Source organism: Chroicocephalus ridibundus, chromosome 2, assembly GCF_963924245.1.
Source record: "Chroicocephalus ridibundus chromosome 2, bChrRid1.1, whole genome shotgun sequence".
In the NCBI taxonomy this organism is placed as follows: Eukaryota; Metazoa; Chordata; class Aves; order Charadriiformes; family Laridae; genus Chroicocephalus; species Chroicocephalus ridibundus.
In genome coordinates, this window is record NC_086285.1 from 103,327,927 (window position 1) to 103,348,281 (window position 20,355).

At 36.4% G+C, this 20,355-nt stretch overlaps 1 protein-coding gene across 1 annotated transcript in view; it reads left to right on the forward strand.

The window, feature by feature from the left end:
- ERP44 (endoplasmic reticulum protein 44) overlaps window positions 1–20,355 on the forward strand; it is a 49,289-nt gene that overhangs the window by 21,237 nt on the left and 7,697 nt on the right. The window contains exons 3-8 of the mRNA XM_063326365.1: window positions 817–856; window positions 3,923–4,038; window positions 14,403–14,587; window positions 15,071–15,186; window positions 18,565–18,622; window positions 19,950–20,066. Coding sequence (XP_063182435.1) covers window positions 817–856; window positions 3,923–4,038; window positions 14,403–14,587; window positions 15,071–15,186; window positions 18,565–18,622; window positions 19,950–20,066 — 632 coding nt within the window. The remainder of the gene's footprint in view (window positions 1–816; window positions 857–3,922; window positions 4,039–14,402; window positions 14,588–15,070; window positions 15,187–18,564; window positions 18,623–19,949; window positions 20,067–20,355) is intronic.

Genomic DNA, 20,355 nt, shown 5'->3' on the forward strand with positions numbered 1-20,355 from the left:
GTTTAGCAACATTTCTGCTCTATAAAGCTGTGGCTGATATTCTGTAGTTCCAGTGTTTATTTCAAGGTGTGTTTGTTGTTTTTTTAAGTGTAGGCCACCACTACTAATAAAAAACAATTTACCGCATGGCTGTTACATTGTGTAAAGACCACAATTTATTCTTGTGTATAGGAGCATTATTTCACTACCTCGTTATATATATCCCTATAGTACTGCATTTTTTTTTGAGTGTTCCTTAGCGTTTTTCTTTTATGGGGACTGAAGATCACAAAACCTTTTGCCTTAGTATCCAGCTTCTTAGCAAATAAGGCAGGTTAAGGACTGACCAGAGCAAGCTGCACAGGCAGGCTGCGTGTTGGTCATTCTTCTAACCTAAATAGTTGATTTCAGCTTTTAACTGTTTCTTAATACTTATGAATAATTTAGATAATGCTTAAAAGATATAATAGAGTACAACTTCTGGCTTGGAGTGACTTAATTTTAAATCCAGAATTACTCTGTCTTGTGTGTCACTTATTTACTACTTTTGTGTCTTAATACCTTAAGTATTGACATTTTTAATGTCTAACATATCAATAAAGTCATTAAAATATTTGACTGAAGGCCTCTTTCATCACTTTCCCATTTGATATAGATTATATTTCAGATAAGATTTATCCTAGCAGTTTTCTAGCAATCAGACTAAGCTTTATGCTGAATAATCTAGAAATATTTGCTTTTGTAGTTTTTGTGCATGTATTTATAATCTCAGACAAAAGCACTAAGAAGTTTGCCTCACATTGTGACATTGGGTTTTTTCTTTTTCTTTCCTCTCAGACAATGCAGATGTTGCTTTAGTTAATTTTTATGCTGATTGGTAAGTTATAAAGTTGTTTTTTGGTTTTTTTCCATGTTTAAACTACTGTCTTTTGAAAACTGTCATGTTTGGCTATAGTTTTCTAATTGAGAATGCAGTGGTATGTTGCTTTCAAACTATTATCTCCTGGGGTTTTTATGTCCTGATTACTTCCCCTTCTGCTGTTCTGCCATCTTTTGTTTCATTCAGGGCTCCTATCAGTGGAAAAAGGCTTCTATAGTAGTATGGAATAACATGCTATGTAATTGATTTGTTTTTTCTTGTTTCCTCATAGCAAGTCTTAACTCCTTAACATAGAATAGTCCAAAATATTCCATTTTTCCATTTTCTTCTATGTTGGTACAATGCGTGTGTGCTAGAAAGAAGAAGGCTTGAAATCACACTAAAAATCAAAACCTTCTCTAATCTGGAAGACGCTTCAAGTGGAGAACTAGAGAAATTATAATTGAGGGATGAAATCTGAGCAACTGGAAAAGGAAAGAGTTTGGGGCCAGACTGGTTAGATACTATGAGACACCTATTTAGAGGGACCTGTTTACTTGAAATTATGTGTTTTTTTTTAAAAAAAAATCTTGCATACAAAATCATCATTAGAATTAATTTAAACATTCCCCTTTTTTATTGTATAAGAAGTAATTTTAAATGTTCTGTTTTGTTCCATTGTTAATATTTTTAAAAGAACCTTTAGTGAGGAAGAAACTAGAAAAGTATTCAGATAAAATAAAATTGTACATGCGAATTAATATGGAAAAACTAGATTAGAAAAATAAGTAAGTTTCTGCCTTCCTTGATTAAAGTAATCTTGGATGTAAACAGCTTTATGATGTAAAGCAATATATAAACTGAAGCACTGCACTTCAAATATTCCTCTCCCTGCTGTTTTGCTTTGTGAGCATAAAACGTTGGCCTTCAGAATCAAAGGTTGTGTAGGTGATAAGACTTCGATTCCTTTCACTTCGTTCACATCCCATTATATATGTCTAAGTCTGTCAGTCTGTATGGCCTTGAAACAGCGAGCGCACAGAGCTTTACGTGAAAAATTTACACTTTGCTTTTACTGATAATTCACTCAACTAGTAGCAGGCTAATTTTAATTGTTTTTTAGAAGTGATTTTGAAAAATTCATACCCAGTCTTTTCATATAGAATGAAGTTCTCAGTGAAGATGTTTTTAATGCCTTCATTTAAACTTTGTGTAAAAATAGACATTATATCAATCTATATCAGTTTAATAACCTTTGTATATACCTGTCATTTTATAGATAATTAGTTTGTATCTGTTCATTTGCTACCACAGACTAAATGGATACTAGGCACGTTTAAACCAGCAGAATTTTTCTTTAGAGAGATTGCGTTCATTTACGAAGCAACTTGTTTGAAATATCCTTCTTTATAATGATAGTACAACTAAATAACTTGTTAAGTAAGAAACTAAGTCTAAACTCTTACCTGTTCTGTATAGGATTATGCTATAAAGGCTCCTTTTTAAAATAAATAAATGAAACATAAGATGGTTGTTTTCAGTTTGTGATCTGCAGATACCTGGTAGATAATGGACTGCTTCAAAAGGTTTTATTAAAGATAACCAACGAAAGCAAACCTATGGAGAGTAAATTTAATACAGTGAAATTTGGGGTCAGTGTTGCGACTGAAAAATATCACTTTTGGGTTTTGCAAAAGACGAACTGCAGGAGGCTAAAAATCCATGTTCTGATACTTATGTGATAGAGGGAAGATACCAATATTTTAAAACTTGCTATAGCAAGGTAACAAGCGTCCTGTTTTAGGACCTTATCAGCACAGCTCTTCCTGCAAATCCCCACCAAATCCTCTCTAGAATAGGCTTGCTTTGAATTTAAAGATTTGCATGTGTTTGCAAGTTGATTCACGTTATACTAGGCCATAATTTTAAAACGCTACAGCCTTTATTATAATCATTACATGTAGGCATTCAGTAATAACCCTTCAATGTAGCGTACTGCCAGCCTACGATGTAACGTGACCTTTGAATGAGAACAGATCAGTTTCACTGATGTGGATACTCTGCTGTGAGGGTGGAGAAGAATGAGGGAAGAGGAAGGCATATGCAATGTATGTATACTACATAAATGTGTAGCATACACGGGCTGCCTGGAGTCAGGTTTCTTTCAGAAAATGACCTTAAGCCCTGTTTGTATTTTGAGAGCAAAACCTTCCTCTTCACTTGAATGTTTGCTGTTGTAGACATAACAGCGTCCCCAGGCTATCACTGTTAAGTTTAAGCACGGCTTCAGTGCAGGCTGTTTTATTGCAAGTCTGTTCCATGAGGTCTCGTTCTGACAACTTCTACAGTGCCATTCTACGTCTTCAATTTAAAATTCTGCCATGTGTTTAGAAGAACAGAATATAAAATAATTTTGTTGACATCTTAATAATGGGCTTGTGCACTAATGTTACCCTAAACTCCCCAAAGCCACCAAAGCATCTTTACAGCCTTCTTTGTGGGCAGAAAGAGATTATTTTTTTCCAAATCTGACATCACTGGAAGAAGGGACCCATGGGATTCTCTTTGTTCATAGTGCTGGAGTAGCAGTCTGTTCAAATTCTACCAAACTTGAGTAATAATATAATAAGCAATATTATAACTTATATTGTTGACCCTAATAAAGTTATCTCTGTGATATTTCTTGAGGGTGATTGTTGCCGAATACTTGAATCTCAACAATCCAAGTAAAAATACCTACCCAGGGATAATTCAGGTAGAAAAAAATGAAGAACCTACTTTCTGAATGGAATATATTTCCTAAAGGCTTATAATTGATTAATGGTGTTTCTTAAGCAGACAAATCAGGGGGGCACATCTTGAACGATATATTCTTTTGGAATGATTTTTTTTTTTCTTCCTGAATTATTCAAGTTACTTTTGAACATATTTTTATCCAGTTACTGGGATGATTAAAAGTATATTTTCCAATAGATTTTCTTTCTTTTTTTCTTTTTCCTTCAACGATTGAAATATTCCCTGAGTCATCAATTAAAATATTTTAAATTAGTATTTTGAAGTTGTAATTTTATGTTCTATCCGCAGGTGCCGCTTCAGCCAAATGCTGCATCCCATTTTTGAGGAAGCTTCTAATGTAATTAAGGAAGAATATCCAGATAAGAATCAAGTGGTGTTTGCTAGAGTAGACTGTGATCAGCATTGTAAGTAAACCCTGATTTAGGTTTTTCTGTGCTATCCTGCCAGTAAGTTACTCATTGTATTGAAGAATATACTAGACAGCAACTTAAAGGTAGTTGGACCTGCCTTGTCGTTTAGCCCAGAGTTGCTTCCGTAGATCAGCGAACCTGATGTTCTTCCAAATTTGTCAGGGCAATCTCCAGTGTTGCTTTCTCACTGCATCCATAAACATGCACTTATATCCATTCAGCCTGTCTTATTTAATGGTGGAAAAAGAGCTGGGATTATAAACTTAATTGGCTTATTGAGGGGTCAGAGAAGCACCACAGCTACAAAATGTGCAGGTCTTCAGAGACAAGAAAAGGGAGGGGTAACCCTGCATCGTCAGTATCAAGATGATGTTCTGTTCAGGTCATCCTCCAACTAGGACTCATGGTGGACTGCAAGTTGACTTTTGCACAGCCAGGAGAGGGGATGAGAGCTTCTCTGCTTTGCTATTTGTATACATGCCAACAAATGGTTGCTCGTCTAGGTTCTCCCCCCACCCAGAAATACATGAAAATGATATGCCAAAACTTACTCATTTTATGCCAGTATTAATCCCAAAAGTTGCTTTTTGATCCTATAATAAATAAAATGTAAGGAACATCTGCTAGGCATTGAAAGACAAATGGATAGTACTGAGACTTTTATTATGGTGCATTACAAGATCCAGCTTTTCTGTTTTATGCTTCTGGAAGAACAGCACTTGCAGACATAGTTTCTTTACAGTGGCTTGTGATTCCCAAAGAGTAGTACCAGTTGCAAGTGGCTTCAGATCCCAGCAGAAATTCAGTTCCAACCAATAGTGATTATAATATTTGGGCTTTACAAAAGTGTTAATTTGTAAGGAGAATCACAGTTGGAAATTTGAGGAATCACTGTACAGAGTTACTAGTTTGTATCTGTAGCATTTCCCTGGGACTTATCATTGAGCTAATAGTTTTGTTTTAGTACTCTATTAAAAAAATGTAAAGAGAGAACCTCATAGGACAGAAAAAAGTCAATTGCATATCTGTGAAAAGTAACTGATATAATTTACCTTTTTCTTTCCCATTTTGTCAATCTAACTTCTTTTGGTGTTAGAGAGGATTTTTCCCTATAATGAAAATCCGTAGCTTGAAGTGTCTTGGTTCTTACTTGCAGATTTAAAAGTCAGTAAGTCCACTTGAGCATCTTCCACTGGCACCATTTTGTGCTCTGTTTTGTATGCATGCATGTAGTTGCGCAGCAATAAGAGCCCCTGTCTTGTGATTTGGAAAGATCTCAAGCGTAAAAAAAACCCCAGTAAAATATTAAGGGAGCAAACAGTATCAACTATCCAGTTTCTGGAATGTAAGAGAAACCGATTCTTCAAACTGTCAGGAGTGGCCAAGGAGATTCTGTTTTGTCCCTTCCCAAAGATGGGTAAGACCAGTTCATGACCATGGGAAACTTAAATGACTCTGGGATGAAATCTTTGAATTGCGGGGATATTGGACCCCCTTTATAGCCTCAGCTGGAAACGAGACACAACAGTATTTGCTTAGGATACATGAGCAGCTTTGAAGCATTCGTCTGTCTTCCTACGTTGGAGTGCTAGGGACGTGTTGGGAAACTGACAAAAAAATTTGAACGTACATGTTCTTGAAGAGCAGTTACATTAGGTACATGGTTGTAGAATCTCCTCTGAGCAGATCACTTCTACTGCCTTGAATACAGTGAGAATGGTGCACTTGGGTAGTAACTGCCTGAAGCGTTTCCAGAGCAGCATCTTCATAAGATAAGATTTAGTCTCCTTGATTTATAAGTCCAATAGTATTTTTTTTTTCATTCTCGTTATAATGTCTCTTAAGTGAATGTTTTTCTGCTTCCTTCCTGAAATCATGGATTTTTGGGGGATTGGGGGTTTTTGTTTGTTTTGGGGCGGTGGGGTTTTTTTTGTTTTGATTAGACCTGGAATGCCTTCCCAGATCTCAAATACTTAACTACATTTGCAGCTTCTTTCTATATGGTGTGTGCTTGGGAGATCTTAACCAAAAACATAGCATTAAGTATTCAAATTTACCATCCCTAAAAGTTAATTTTCGAGTAAGGCAATGAAATCCTTTGGAGGAGTATATTGAAGGGAAAGCCTGATATGCAGACTTTGCTGAAGTTTTCTCATTGAGCTTTTTGTCTATCTTTGTTCTGAGATCTACTGCAGGATCTATATGAATAAACTACTCTTAATCTTTTACCACTGCAGTTGTAGAAAATAAATGCAGTTGTGTCAGACATTCTGATTGGTTTTGTATTAGCTTATTAAACCAGTCACTCTACATACTTGAAATTACTTTTGCGTATACTTTTGTATATATTCTTTCACTTTTGTTGCCTGAGAAAATTCCACCCTCCTTCCCTCTCTACCCCTCCCAGTACTTGAAACAATTCAGGAGCTTGTTGCTTGATCTTCTTATATGCTCATTGAATTGAACTCATCAGAGCTTGTTACGGAGAGCTAAGGCCTGGGTAGCGGAGGAGATGCTACAGCAGAGATTATCTTCTTTCCCCTGGGAGCAGATGTAGTGAGCTAAGTACTGTGAGGCAGCCAAGAGTTTTGGTCAGTCTTCTTATTATTCATGGAACACCATGAGTTCTCTGTATTTACTTTTTGTGTCTTTAATTTAAGAAGTAGATGAGCATGACTTCTGCTGCAGAGGCTGCAAAATGTGAGAATTAAAAATAAAATCCTATAATGACAAATATTTTCCTCAATTTGCATTGCCGTTTTGAATTAAAATAGCAAAGGTGTATATGTCAATGTTATTCCTTATTTATAGAGTTTATTTGCTGGGTTGTAAGCAATGGTACATTTCCTGGCACATGGTTCTTGGGTATGTCCTGAAGTTTTAGGTATTTTAACTTTGATTTTAATGTGTGTAAATAGCAGCTCTTTAATAAGAGGATGGATGTTACTATATTATCCAGCTTGGGTCTGCTGTAGTAGTTTACTTAATGTTGGAGTCAAGATTGTTATTATCTTTTTTCCTGTTTTTTCCCTTTATATTTTTGTATGTGTTTACATATTTTAGCAACACTAGAAGGTTTATGTCAATATTTGGGGGGTTGTTATGCCTGCAGATTTCGTACCACTAGTAGTTCACTATTAGGATGATGTTGTAGAGATGGTGGATTATTTGCATTACAAATGATCTGTTTCTTTTTGAAGCCAAGACTCTGTAGGGAATCCAAATAGCTGATTTCAGGCCACTCAAAAACAGCTTTCAGAATGGTCAGCCAGGCATAGATACTTTCCATTTAATGCACTATTATTGAAGCACACTGCAGCGCCCAACAGCTCACACCAGCTTCTGAGGGTAAAGCAAATTAAAGAGAATTATTGATGCACTGCCAAATGTTTGATGCTTAATGACAAAACCATCATTCTGTCTGCTTTTATAGCCAATATAAAGATGTTTTTTCTGGAAAGTGATAGGCCCCGATGTCCTTAAATACAAAATCTAAATATTAACACTGTATTAAGCCTCTGTGTATGTTGTATTTTACATCAGTTTATAATATTGTGGAAGATAATTATAACTGAAATGTGTAAGTTAAGTCATCAGGCTGTTTATAAGATGGTGTGGAACATACACTAAAGGTAAATCTGTTGAAGCAGGTATTTGAAGCAGGTACTCTTTCAATTTCCAAGACCTCATCCTTTTATAACTTGTAAATATCTAAGTTCCACTACATTGTTTGCTGTTAAAATTTTTGGTGGTTTTGGTGTGTTCGATTTACTAATTCACTTACCTTAAAAATTACCCACCTCAATTCTAAGTGTAATACCTAGTAAAAGTGACCTTCCATATAAAATTATAGAGAAGATTTTTCTGCATATACACTACTGCAAGATTTTGTTTTGCTGTGTTTCTTTTTTTTTTGCTTGCTTATGGGGGTGTTTTGTGGGTTTTTTATCCTGTGTGTTTAGCAGCAATGTTAGAAACTTACTTAGTAACATGGATTTCCTATGTTTCTGTTCTCTCTGAGTAAATACTGCAATATAGAAGAACTTGTGTTGCTGGAGGAGTGTTTGTATTTTGAACAATTTATATGAATTCAGTATTAGGAGTTGCGGTACAGAATTCTTATAAACTAAAATATATATTGGGTTTTTAATTCCACTGCACCCTTATTTTCTTTGGTTTCTGAGTTAAAAAATAAAAATTAATAGCTGCTTTGAATAAATCTCTTTGCTTCCAAACTCTCCGGTAGGGTGTTTAGAGGTGCTTTGCTAGACAGACTGTTCGGGGAACTCTTGTTTCTTTCAAAACATCCATGAGTGGTACTCTCGTTCAGTACAGTGAGCTCCTGATCTCCCTGACCTGGCCATTCTGGTAATGCGTGTTAATGTTAATCTTCAGAGAGTTACTTAGATTGTATTGCTACTGTGCCTTTGGTAAGCAAAATAACTCGGAGATCCATAAATGAACTATAAATGAAACTGTAAACAAGGATGAGGATTTAGTTGCATTCCTGCCACTTTGCCTGAAAAAAAATACTGGTCTGAAAGAGTTATCTTTGGATAAAATAAAAAGTGGAAGGGATTCGGAGAGGTTGTTCATGGCTCTCCTCAGGAGAGCCATTTTGGTAGCCTGTCAGAAAAGGTTATGGGATACCTACTGATGAGGCCCTGCTAAGAGGAGGCATGGCTGTTGTGAATGCTCCTTTGCAGCAGAAGGTGGTCTAGATTTGCTGTTTCACAGCTTCTTAGTAACTGAGTTTGATGTAGAACATTGATTGATATTCTTGTACCTGTTTTGGTCCAGCATACAAGTCACCAGTATCACAGTCATCAGGCACAGGATGCCTAGTTTAGATGGTCTCCCAGTGTCCTTCCTAATTCTGCTTCCTATTAATATCCCTAGATCTTAAGTTTGTGTACAAGTGTCATGAGAGGAGTAATTTAACTGGGGAGAATTAATGCTGTAGTATGAAATACTTAACGATAAGGTGAATGTAGTGCTGCGTGTAGGAAAGTAGGAGGCAAAAAGGCCTTTTAAGTGAACTTGAGAAAGAGAGTGTGAATTTAAAATGAAAAGTACCTATCAAAGACAGATTTCATTTCTTATCTGTGGTGTGCCCTGGCAGGTAGCCTGAGGGACTTCAAAAGATGTGATTGATCTCAAATGAGCAAACGGACTACTCATTTGGTAGTCCCAGCTTCAAATATACAGCTGAAGGAATTTGTTACCTTTGAGATGGAAGGTATTGTGAGGAAGAGTTAAGATATTTGACACAAAAAAAAAATATTACTATTAATCTTGTAATTTCAAGATATATACATATATATCTTGAATTTATATATATCTATATAGCTGTGCAACTCCTATAAGCATCATGTAAAAACGAAAATGCAGTAGCTTGGGTTTGTGCTAGCTCTTCCTCAGACACCATGAAGACCTTCCTTAGAAAAAGTGACACTACAAGTATTTTCAGAAATTATTTTTATAGGGTTTGAGTTTTAGAACTTGGATTTTCTTCCAGATTATTTTTCAGGCTGTTGTAGTCCTCTGTTTGGCATGTTAATTGCTTCACGTGGTGCCTTATGAGATGGGCATTTAGGATAATTATCAGTATTGTTCAAATCCTAGTGGACACATTTTTCAAGAGCCAGTCCTGTAGACTTAAAATATAAATATCTGTTTGGTGGTGGTATGAATTATGACCCTACAAGACTAAGACAGTGGACTGAGTTAATGGTGGGGTGGTACCCTGACACTTGTAAATATTGCTGGTCCTTCAGTGGGAAAAAACCTTCTTAACTACATTGTGAGTGGGAGCCTGCTTCGATATAGTGTGTCTTGAAGCAGTGTTTCAACTTATTCATCATTGTATATTTAATTTTCATTTAGTGACAGTGGACATGAAATTCTCAGTGGTGTGATCGGATATACTAGCTGAAGTCTCTGGACAGTGTGTTGTGGTGTTAAGCTAGAGCAATCAAGTCTGAAGCCATCTGGGAATCAGGTCATGGGCTGGATGTTTACTTGAAGCTGTAGTTTAGGCAGTGCATATATAGGCCATGTGAAAAGCCTGACACACCCTCAAAAAATGGGGTTTGGCATTCCTTTGAATAGAGGAACAAATGATGCTCAGACAACAGAGAAAAGGCTAACAATGCAAGAGAGATGATAAAGATATGGATCACAAATGGTAGCTCGTAAAGGATGCTTTCTTGGAGAAGCTTACTAAGAAGACAGTGTGGGAGACTGTCATGAGTGTAAATGTCACAATTCATGTAAAAGTTTCTTTCAAAACAACAATAAAAGCTGCTATTGTAAGAGGCAGCTTTGCTTTCTCTTTAGTAGTTCAGGAGAAGTATCAATATAGCTCATCTGTGAAGTGAACTGAGTGACTGTGAAGACTTTCCTCTTAGACTGTGTGGAATGAATGGTAGAAAATAGCCTGGGCAGTTTAGAAATGGTTGGATGCCAACAGGTATACATGTGAAATGAAGAGGAGAGAATCATCTGTATTCAACAGTCATTGCTTTGCTTGAAATTTCTGATCTGTAGAAGATGAGAAGATCAAGTATGGCAGTAGCTTCCTATCATAACTAGTGTGAAACTGTTCTGGTGTCATAGACACTAGGCCTGTGATATAATGATTAATTGGGCCAAATACAAACTCAAGGTTTGTACCTTTTAGGTACCTTAGTACCCCAAAAAAATGTAAAGTTGTTGCTGGGAGACTTTTTTTTTCTTTAAGTGTGTTACCCTTCTCTGTTTCAAATATCTCTTTTCATCAGAAAATGGGCCGCAAGAATGTCTGGAAAGATTTTTAAATTTAATTTAGGATTTACTATAACTAATGGGATCTATGAATGAGTTCAAACAATATTCCATGTATTTGCATTGTGTATTTCCATTTAAAAGGAATATAATTTTGTAGTTGCTCTGCTTATGCTAACTCTACCTGTATCAAATGCCAGGGCTTAATGAAGCATTTAAGGTTTACTCTATTTGACTTTTGAATGAATTCAAACAATTTTTCATGTACTTGCATTTTATATTTTGTAAAAAGATGGTTTTCAAATACTTACTTGTGTAGAACTGTCATCTCTCTGTATTAGTTCAAATACCAATATTCATGGAATCTCAATGTAATTTGTAAAGAGCATGCAAGTTCTGACTTATGAAATAATGTTTGAATTCAGTCTTGACAGTGGGCATTTTATTACCATTAATTTTTTTACGCAACTTCGGCGCTTGATGAGGATTCACATCCCTAGCAACTGCAATCACCATTTTGGAGAACTTTCAAGACCCCCTGAAATGCCCGTTCTGCAACCTGTGCATCCTTCTATGACTGTGGAAATAACCTAAAGGAAAAAAATCCATGTTGCAAGACCAAGAAAAAGTGTAGTTTTGGTGTTCTCTTGCTGTGAAGTTCTGTAACAATAACAGTCTTTAATCTCAGTGCATTTCTGCAAAACCTTGGTATGTAGTGCTCCTTGTCTCCGGTCAAGTTTTGATAGACTGATGTACTGTCAGACCTAAGGTCCTTCTATCAACAGAAGAGAAGGGCAGCAAATGCCTGGTTGCTGATGTTGTTTGTCTTCCACCAAGCAAATATAAAGTGATTCCTCCCCGTGATACTTGCCACCTTCTTGTAGGCAGCTCTTAGGTACTTTAACTAAAAAACGATGGAATTTAAAGGAAGAAAAAACTATTGATCTAATAGTTATTACTGTTGCATATATTGGCATCTTCCCTTGAGAAATTTGTATTAATTTGAAATAAAAGTACTCCGAATTGAGGACATAAAATGTCTTACCTTTAATTTTAACTGTAATTAGTGCATTAAATATCCCAGAAGAGTTTCTTAGGAAACAAGTCAAGTCCTTTCTTAGTCAAAATTGATATTCTGTGATATTTTATAGTGATGCGAGGCTTGTTAGGAAATGGGCTTAGCTAGTGATGCTTTTAAGCTTATTGGTTTGAGGGATGTTAAAGAACATTTTTGTGGAGTAGATATGTTTCTTATTCCTTTGCTGTGCATGTTTTGTTTTCAGGTCTTGGACTCCTTTAAGTTGCGCAGCTGATACAAAGATTGTTTTCAGTATCTAAAGCTGCAAGTGATTAGTAGTGTTTTAGCAGCAATTAAAACTACTGATGGCTTCACTGAGAGTTCCCCAGGCAGCAGGGAATCCAGATTTTTTGTTATCTCATAAAAGTCAGAAGGAGGCGGAGAGCTTTATGTGCTGGAGGACAGTTATGGATGCAGTTCCACAGGGGAATGACTTATTTCCAGGTGCGCAGGGTTTTAGTTTTGTTTTGCAACTGAGGTGTATATGTTACCTGCCCAGTTTCAGGAGTTTGCTCATGACAACTGCCTCTAAATAATAGTTTTCGCATGACTTCTGTCTCTATTCTCTTTAGGAAAGAGTAAGTGTAAGACAGAAAGCAAATCTGCTTCGTGGTAAATATGTAATTGAGAAGAAAGGACATTCTTCTCAGAAGGGATTAGTTTTTACATCATTCAGTACTGTGCCAGATAACGCTGATGGACCCTCATTTGGTTGCCTTCCTGCTGTGGGCCAGTCCAGGTCACCTGAAGCATACCCTTGAACTTCTAAGGAGTCAGTGAAAACTAACAGGGCACGTGTTCAGCCCACACTTTCAATGCCTTCCTCTCTCTGTTGACTGGATTAAGCTTCTCTGTCTCCAGAGGGCAAATCGGTCCATTGAAGTTCATGGTCTCACCCTTTCCTTGAGAGAGAAAGGGAGAAGGGGAAGTGGGGTGGGTGCGGTTGACTGGAATGAGTCACCTCAGAGGATCAAGCAGCGCTGTAAAGTGGGCAGATTGCTCGTATTTAGGGATTTGGTTGGATTTAAGTACAAACAGGATTGAGGTTTAGGTAAACTGCATCCCATCCTGTAACACTCAGTTTTCACAGGGCCTGGGAGATTTTTTTGTTTCTAGATGTATTTCCTGGGGAAGAGTGAACAGGAGGGCATAACTAAACAAAGCAAAAGGGAAGTGCTTGCGGAAATCTACATAGCATTACATGCTTTGTCTTTATTTGTTTTTAGTCTTGTTTTCCTAAGAATCCAAAGTGTATCTGGTTAACTTGTTTCTCCAGTACTTCCCCATAAAAAGTCCTCGAAGCTTTTTGCTGAACTTCAACCACATCTGAAAGAGGGAAGAACATTCAAAGCTATTAACTACTTATGAAATTTGATTAAAGCGGTTGCTGGATACTGGAGATGCACAAAACCAATTTCTGCACTGTAGGAAAGGTCACTGTAAAAACTGAAGGCTGATGGATCCTGCTCAGTGTGCCCTGAACCCCTTGCTGGTTATGTATAATTTTCCCCATCAATGCGTAGCTGGGAACCAGCTGTGACACCTGTTGCAACTTGCTGTATCCCGGCGATTAACCGAAATGGGAGAGGGACAAAGGGGCACATGAAGTACTCTGGTGGGGCATAGTGAAGAGCCAGATTTTTGCCTTAGTAGTGGTTGAAGATAAGGAGCACAAGATGCGCTTTCATGGGAAACTGGGCTTTATTGATTCTGCTTGACTTCCTTCTTTGCTCTTTTAATTTTACTGCAAAACCGCTTTCCATTTTTTATTTTTCTTTACATTTGTAAGTCTCGTGAATAAATAACATACAGTTAAATAGCTGACCTGTTATATAAAGGTGAAAATAGCTAGTGCTCTTATGCTAGATGAAATCAAATACATGTTGCTATGAAGCTCTGTGTGGTCCAAGTCTAGAAGAAAGCTTGGCTGCATGTACAGATGTGAATGAAGAATGGTCTTGAAGCAGTCTTCTGGCCTTCATAGGCTTCAAGAAATGTTTTGCACAGGGTTCATGTTCTGTAAAATTTAAGACGTGACAATTACATTTCCAGCACCGTAATTGAGATGATAATCCTAGTTTCAAGAAAAATAGGAGATGATTTGTTTTAGTAAAATTTTCTCATGTGGATTAATTAACTTGAGATTTGGCAAGTTTTTAAGATTCTCATGTTCTTGTTATGCTCTTAAATTGGTTTTCCTAGTTGTTTGTAGGAAGTGTACTAAATGTCTATAGCAGACAAAGTTGAGTGTTTACTTACGCTAGATTTTGGTCATGACTTCTTTATGAAGATCAGTATATGTGAGAAATACTGTAGCTGCTATCCATTCTCTCCCCTATGGCGGTGCTTGATTGTTGTTTTGGGTTTTTTTAAATATAATTCTTGTTTAAAGATGCAGAACTGCGGGTTCAGAGATTCCACTTACATACGCACATATACATGTATAAGATACCACGTTCAGTGTATTTCTGCATTTGCAGGGTTTCAGTTTCATTTTCTTAATTTCTTTTTTTAGCGGATATAGCGCAGAGATACAGGATAAGCAAATATCCAACTCTGAAACTCTTCCGGAATGGAATGATGATGAAGAGAGAATACAGGGGCCAGAGATCTGTGACAGCAATAGCAGATTATATCAGGCAGCAGAAGAGTAACCCTATTCGGGAGGTCCAGGATCTGGAAGAAATTAGTTCTCTTGATGTAAGTCTTTAGATTTCACTCCTTCTAAATACATATTTTTAGGGTTTTTTTTTAAGGTCGAACTGGTGAAACATAATGTATTTGAAGTACATATTTACTTTTTTCCATTCAGAAACGTTGTGAGTGCTTTATTTGTTTGTTTTTAGACTGAGTAGAAAAAATGGATCATTTCTAGCATTACAAATTATTCCAATATAATCACTTTCAACTGCATTCATTTTGTTACAATAACTCCACTACCAAATTATTATTTTAATCATTTGAAAAGAATCATATGTTGTATTTGATAAGATACTTCTGATATTCCTTACTGGAAAAATATTCACAAGGATGCTTCTCAATATTGAAAGGGCAGAAAAGAAGTAACTTCTGCACAGTTACTGACTGTTGAATGAATGGCATCTCTGTATTTAATATCCTTAGGGAGCAATGATAGTTTTTGATAACTTTAGGTAAATTATAATTTAACCTTTGTTTTTACAGCGCAGCAGAAGAAATATTGTTGGATACTTTGAGCAGAAGGACTCTGACAATTACAGGACCTTTGAAAGAGTAGCGAATATTTTGCATGATGATTGTGTATTCCTGTCTGCCTTTGGGTAAGTTTTAAAATTTGTTGATTGCATGGCTTCATTATTGAAATTATGTTAATGAGTTGTATATAATGTAATTGAATGGACTTCAATACTTTCAGTGTGGCATAACTGAAGGCACTAGACCTTAATAGATAAAAACACTGAGAGAAGGATAGGAGGAAGGGGGAGAGAACTCCTCCTAGCCTTAGTGTTTCAGTTTTCTCCTTGTTACACAGATTTACAGCAATATTTAAAAATATTAAAAGATCTTCTGTGGAGGAAGAAGACTATTCTGGGAGTGAGTGATTCCCTTTTTAAGCAGCATAATAAAATACAATTATAGATGCTTTCTGCAGTGTTTAATGTGCCAGCACTAACCAACTTAAAATGATTGGGCATTAATGTGAGTGCAGAGAGCAACTACCCATAGTTGAGAGATCAGGAATTTGCATGGGTTATACCACATACAGGTACCCTGAGGGTTTTTTGAATTGGATGTTGTGAAGAATAGTGGAGAAACTGAGAGGATGTATCAAGGCAGAAAATGTTTCATTTGTGTGAACAAAACTTGTTGTCAGTCAGTAGTGCCTCTTGCAATATGTTTACAGAAAAAAAAAATTTGGGGGTGGGGGAGAGTATTTGTGATGTGCAGGAGTACACACGACTTTCCTCTCTTTCACTTCCCGATCAGGTATCCTGTGATTGTGTAAGGAACCTTGGCTGCAAGAGAATAATCAAATATTGTAAATCTGTGATCTCTAGATCTGTCAGTCTTATGCCTAAAGAAGGGCCATTATCTCAAATGTTTTTTGATGAGTGCATCCATGCTTGTTCTCGGGGCAGCCAGTCTGAGTTACTAGAATTTAAAATTATTTTTGCCCCGTCATATTACTTTTCATTCTTTTCAGGAATGCCTTTCAGAAAATCACTAGTAAGATAGCGATACTTCTAAGATTCTCTCTCCTGTCATTTGACTGTTCATCTTTGGTTTGCTGTTTGTCAACTTCATATAATGAGAAATAGTCTCCCACCACTCAGTGTTCGCATCTGGTTGTTGCATGCCATTCTTGAAGTAGTTACTGTGGGGTTTCTATTTTTTTTTTCTTTAGATATAAGCAATAAGCAAACATAATGGAACAGATAAAAGTTTGATTATTTGTAACCTGCCCATGTAACTACAGATTGCACAGCAGGCTTGTCGTTATTCTCTTCTGGAGACTCCCATTCCCTTTCTAGCTTGGAGCTCTTAGTGTTTTAAAGTGCAGCCTTCCAGACAGCAACCTTGGAAACTAAATGTTTTCATCTCTGAGTGGCTGTGGCTCTCTTCCTAAAAAATTATATGTGAAAAGACTTCCCAGGGAGATACTGGCTATATAACAGTGTTTTCTATTCAGATTATGTATAGCAAAATGTTTCATGGGTAGCTGGCACCGATCAGTTGAACTCTTCTGGCTGAGCATCACAACAACCCCTGGAAGGGATTTTTGGTTTTGCTGTGGACGAAGTTCAACAGAAGTATATGGTAACTTGAGCCGTTGTGTTCAGACTTCTAGTAAGCTAAAATAAACTCAAAACTATCAATTTGACAGGAAAAAAATTAATTACCTTGCTTACTTCTGTCAAGGCAGAACTGCTCCCTGCTATGCCAAAATTATTCTGGCTTTAGGTAGCTGTAATAGCTTATTTTTAAACTGTATTAATGGTACTTAGTTGCAGATCATCTTGGTGCTTAAAACTATTTAGTTCTGTTAAGATCTCGGGTGACCGCAGAGCAAGATTAATGGGAGAATGCTTATAAGCAGAAGGAGATAAGAGGGATACTGATGAAGAGATATTAGAGGTAGATTTTAGAAGTAGAACTAGAGAGGAATAAATCTGAAATGTTTGTATATGTGGGAGAGAACGGCCTTGTGCCATTGAGCCATAGCATAGGAAGCCAAATGCAGAAGACCAAAACAAGCAGCCAAAAAATACTTTTCTCTTAAAAGGCTTTGATGAACTGTAGGTAACTCATGGAAGGAGAGTGATTAATCTAGGAACTGTTTTAATTTTGTTAGCAAGCAACTGGGGGGGGTTGGGCAGTTGTGTGGTTCCAAGAGGTTCGCCTTCTACATTACTGCTTAAAAAAGAGACAAAATGCAAACTGAAGTGTTTCCATTTTGGTAGTTGTTTTAAAAAGGTGTATCTTCAGATGTTTGGGGGTTTCACATCATGTCCCCACTTTGACTTACCTGAAACAAATCAGGCACAACTGCAGCTACTGAAGTGGAACACAGAAGAGGACCTTTTGGGTTACCCTAGAGTGTATATTTCGTTATAGATTATTATCAGTTTACCAAGCAGTGATTGGGCAGGTGGCTTCTGTGTCTTCACTTTCTTCTTATTCAGTAAAGGATTGTCTGGTATGTGAGTGGTTTACCTCAGTGGGTGATGGTCACAAAGAATCCTAATTTCACATTATGGGAGCAGTCATCACGTCTGGATTACAAAAATGCATTTTAAAATCCACGTCTCTAAACTCCTACAAGTACTGATAGGCGTAACATACTATGCAAGACGTCTTTTGTATGTGATAAGAAAAGGATAATTGAATCAAATGAAGTAAATAAAACATAGGTACTTTGACTTAAGCCTTATGATGTCAGTCTTTTTTTTTTTTTCCGTGACCCTTGAAATTGTTCAGACCCTTGGAAGGTTTACCTCATCTTGCAGTGAAATGAATTGAGATATTTTTATTTCTCTTTCTTTCCCTCCCCCTTACATCTCTTAATCAGTCTTCACTGATGCTTATATTAAGTCCACAGAAGAGATACTATAATTGGAGAAGCTGGAACACTTTAGCTGTATCTTGCGCTCTCTAAATCTGTTTTGAGGGTTAAATGGACAGTGTGGGCTTATTTGCTATCCGTCTTGTCGTTGCCTGTGTCAGTAGAGCACCTCAGAGCCCTTCTTTAGCAGGCTAGATAAGATGTAAATTTCTAGTGTAAACAATGGAACAGGAAGAGTAAATGCCAACAAGAATCCACCTTTCTCTCCTTTCCTTCCTTAAGAACAGGAATTATTTTTTTTAATTTACATGATTATATGAGTTCATTAACATTTTTCTCTGATGGTCTCTTATACAAAATTGTACCAGCATTCACCACTTGCACTTTGATGCCTTTAGTCCACACTTCTAATCTTAGGGATACAACTTGCTGACTTCTCATCTACCCAGGCCAAGTTTCTGTGGAGTCACTTTACAGTTTACTTTAAAGATCAAGAATTTTAATTCTCAATTTTTGAAAAAAAAAAAAAAAAAAAAAGTAGTAAAGAAAGGATAGCAAATTAAAACATGATTTTTGTATTTTAGTTATTTTATTCATCTGTACCAAGACATGCTTACTGGTTGGTTTGTTGTAGGGCTATTTCCAAAGCAGAGAGGTTTAGCGGAGACAATGTAATCTACAAGCCACCAGGGGTAAGTGTAACTATGTATTTTATTCTGCTTATTGTCATTATATGTGGATATGAACTAATGGAGACTATATTCAGATCATTCAGAATGTTACTGCATCTCAAATCTTAATTTTATTTCATCACTAAATAGTGTGAGAAATAGAGTCGTAGGAACTAGTGTTTCTGAGTCAGTGAAAAAGATCTCAGTATCGTTTGTTGCCAATTAAGGGCATGAAACCCAAACCTGTCATTTCAAATGTCAATGTCCAGAAATGTTGTTTTCTCTTAGAAATACAGTCAGCTCATCATGTGTATAGATACTTTGTGTTCTGTAGAAGTCTTAAAAATCTGTGAATTTCAACAGCTGGTGCACTTCATATTTTTCAAAGCAAGTGACAATTACAAAGTATTTTTCTAACTTCCACTTGCCTGTCTTGTGTGTCTTAGCCCACAAGGGCTAAGAGCTGTTCCCTTCATTAAAAATAAAAAAAGAAGGAATTAGTAAAATTAACTGTATGGTAACAAACTCTCATAAACATAGTTTTACTTGAGGAAAAATTCAATACAGAAGAAAATCTCAAAGAATTGCTTTTTAGAAACATAATATCTGAAAATCTGCTCTTTTCTCAAATTTAATGCATGAAGAGAGTTTCTTATAAAAGAGAAATAAATTTAAAAAAGACCTAAGGGGTGAGGGAGTTTCAAACCTTTTCTGTGAAAACAGAAATTATTAGGTTATGTAACTTATACGGCATTTCTGGATTAAGGTGGGTTTAATCATGGACACAGCTCGTGAAGTCATGCTTCACTTCACGTTAACCAAAATTGTAATTACATTAAAAGATGGCAGCGTTGAATTCTGACTTAAAAGTACTAGCAAATAAAGGAAGCTAAAGCAAATGTAAAACGCCCGTTTCGAGTCCTGTAGGATATTGGGAGGGATTTTTGGTGAGTCTTTGTAACTATCAACATGAAGAAGCTTAATATCTGCATCTAGTTTATATCTAAATGGGGTTTTTAGGTACGGAGATACTATTTCTCAACCTTTATATAGCCTTTATTTGAAACATCCCCAATATGGAAACAAAGTATGTTTTCCATTCTTCCTAAATTGTCTTAAAAAGTGGAGTTGATTGCATAAATGATCATAGATAATATTTCTTTTCCTGTTATACTTTTGTAACGTAGTTAATAGAAACGTTGCATGCACAAAGGTTGAATATTGGTATACGATTGGCTTTCAATATTTATATGCATATTGTTACTTTTATGTTGGGTAGGTAAGCTTCTTTGTAGGTAGCAATGCCTTTTTTACTATTTCTCTACTAGTATATTTTTCTTTTCAACAGGAGAATGCTCCAGATATGGTGTATTTAGGCTCGCTAACCAATTTTGATTTGATTTATGCATGGACACAAGATAAATGTGTACCACTAGTTCGAGAAATTACGTTTGAAAATGGGGAGGTAAGAATTTTTCCTACCATTCTACTTTTGGGGTTTCTTTCTCAAAACCAAAATGTCTCTTTCAAGGTCTTAAATCCATGCCAACAAACTTTCTATGCTTTGCTTTTGATAGAAAACAGCTGTCAGGTAATGTCTTTCTACTCTTTTGGAGCTTTTTGGTTAGACTTGAAGTTCACTGGAGGCAGGTTTGTACTGATACGGACAGCATTTCTTCCAACCTCTTGCAAATCAAAAAAAATCTGAAGAAACTCTTCTTTTTGATGTCAGAACAAACAAATGCTATCTTTCT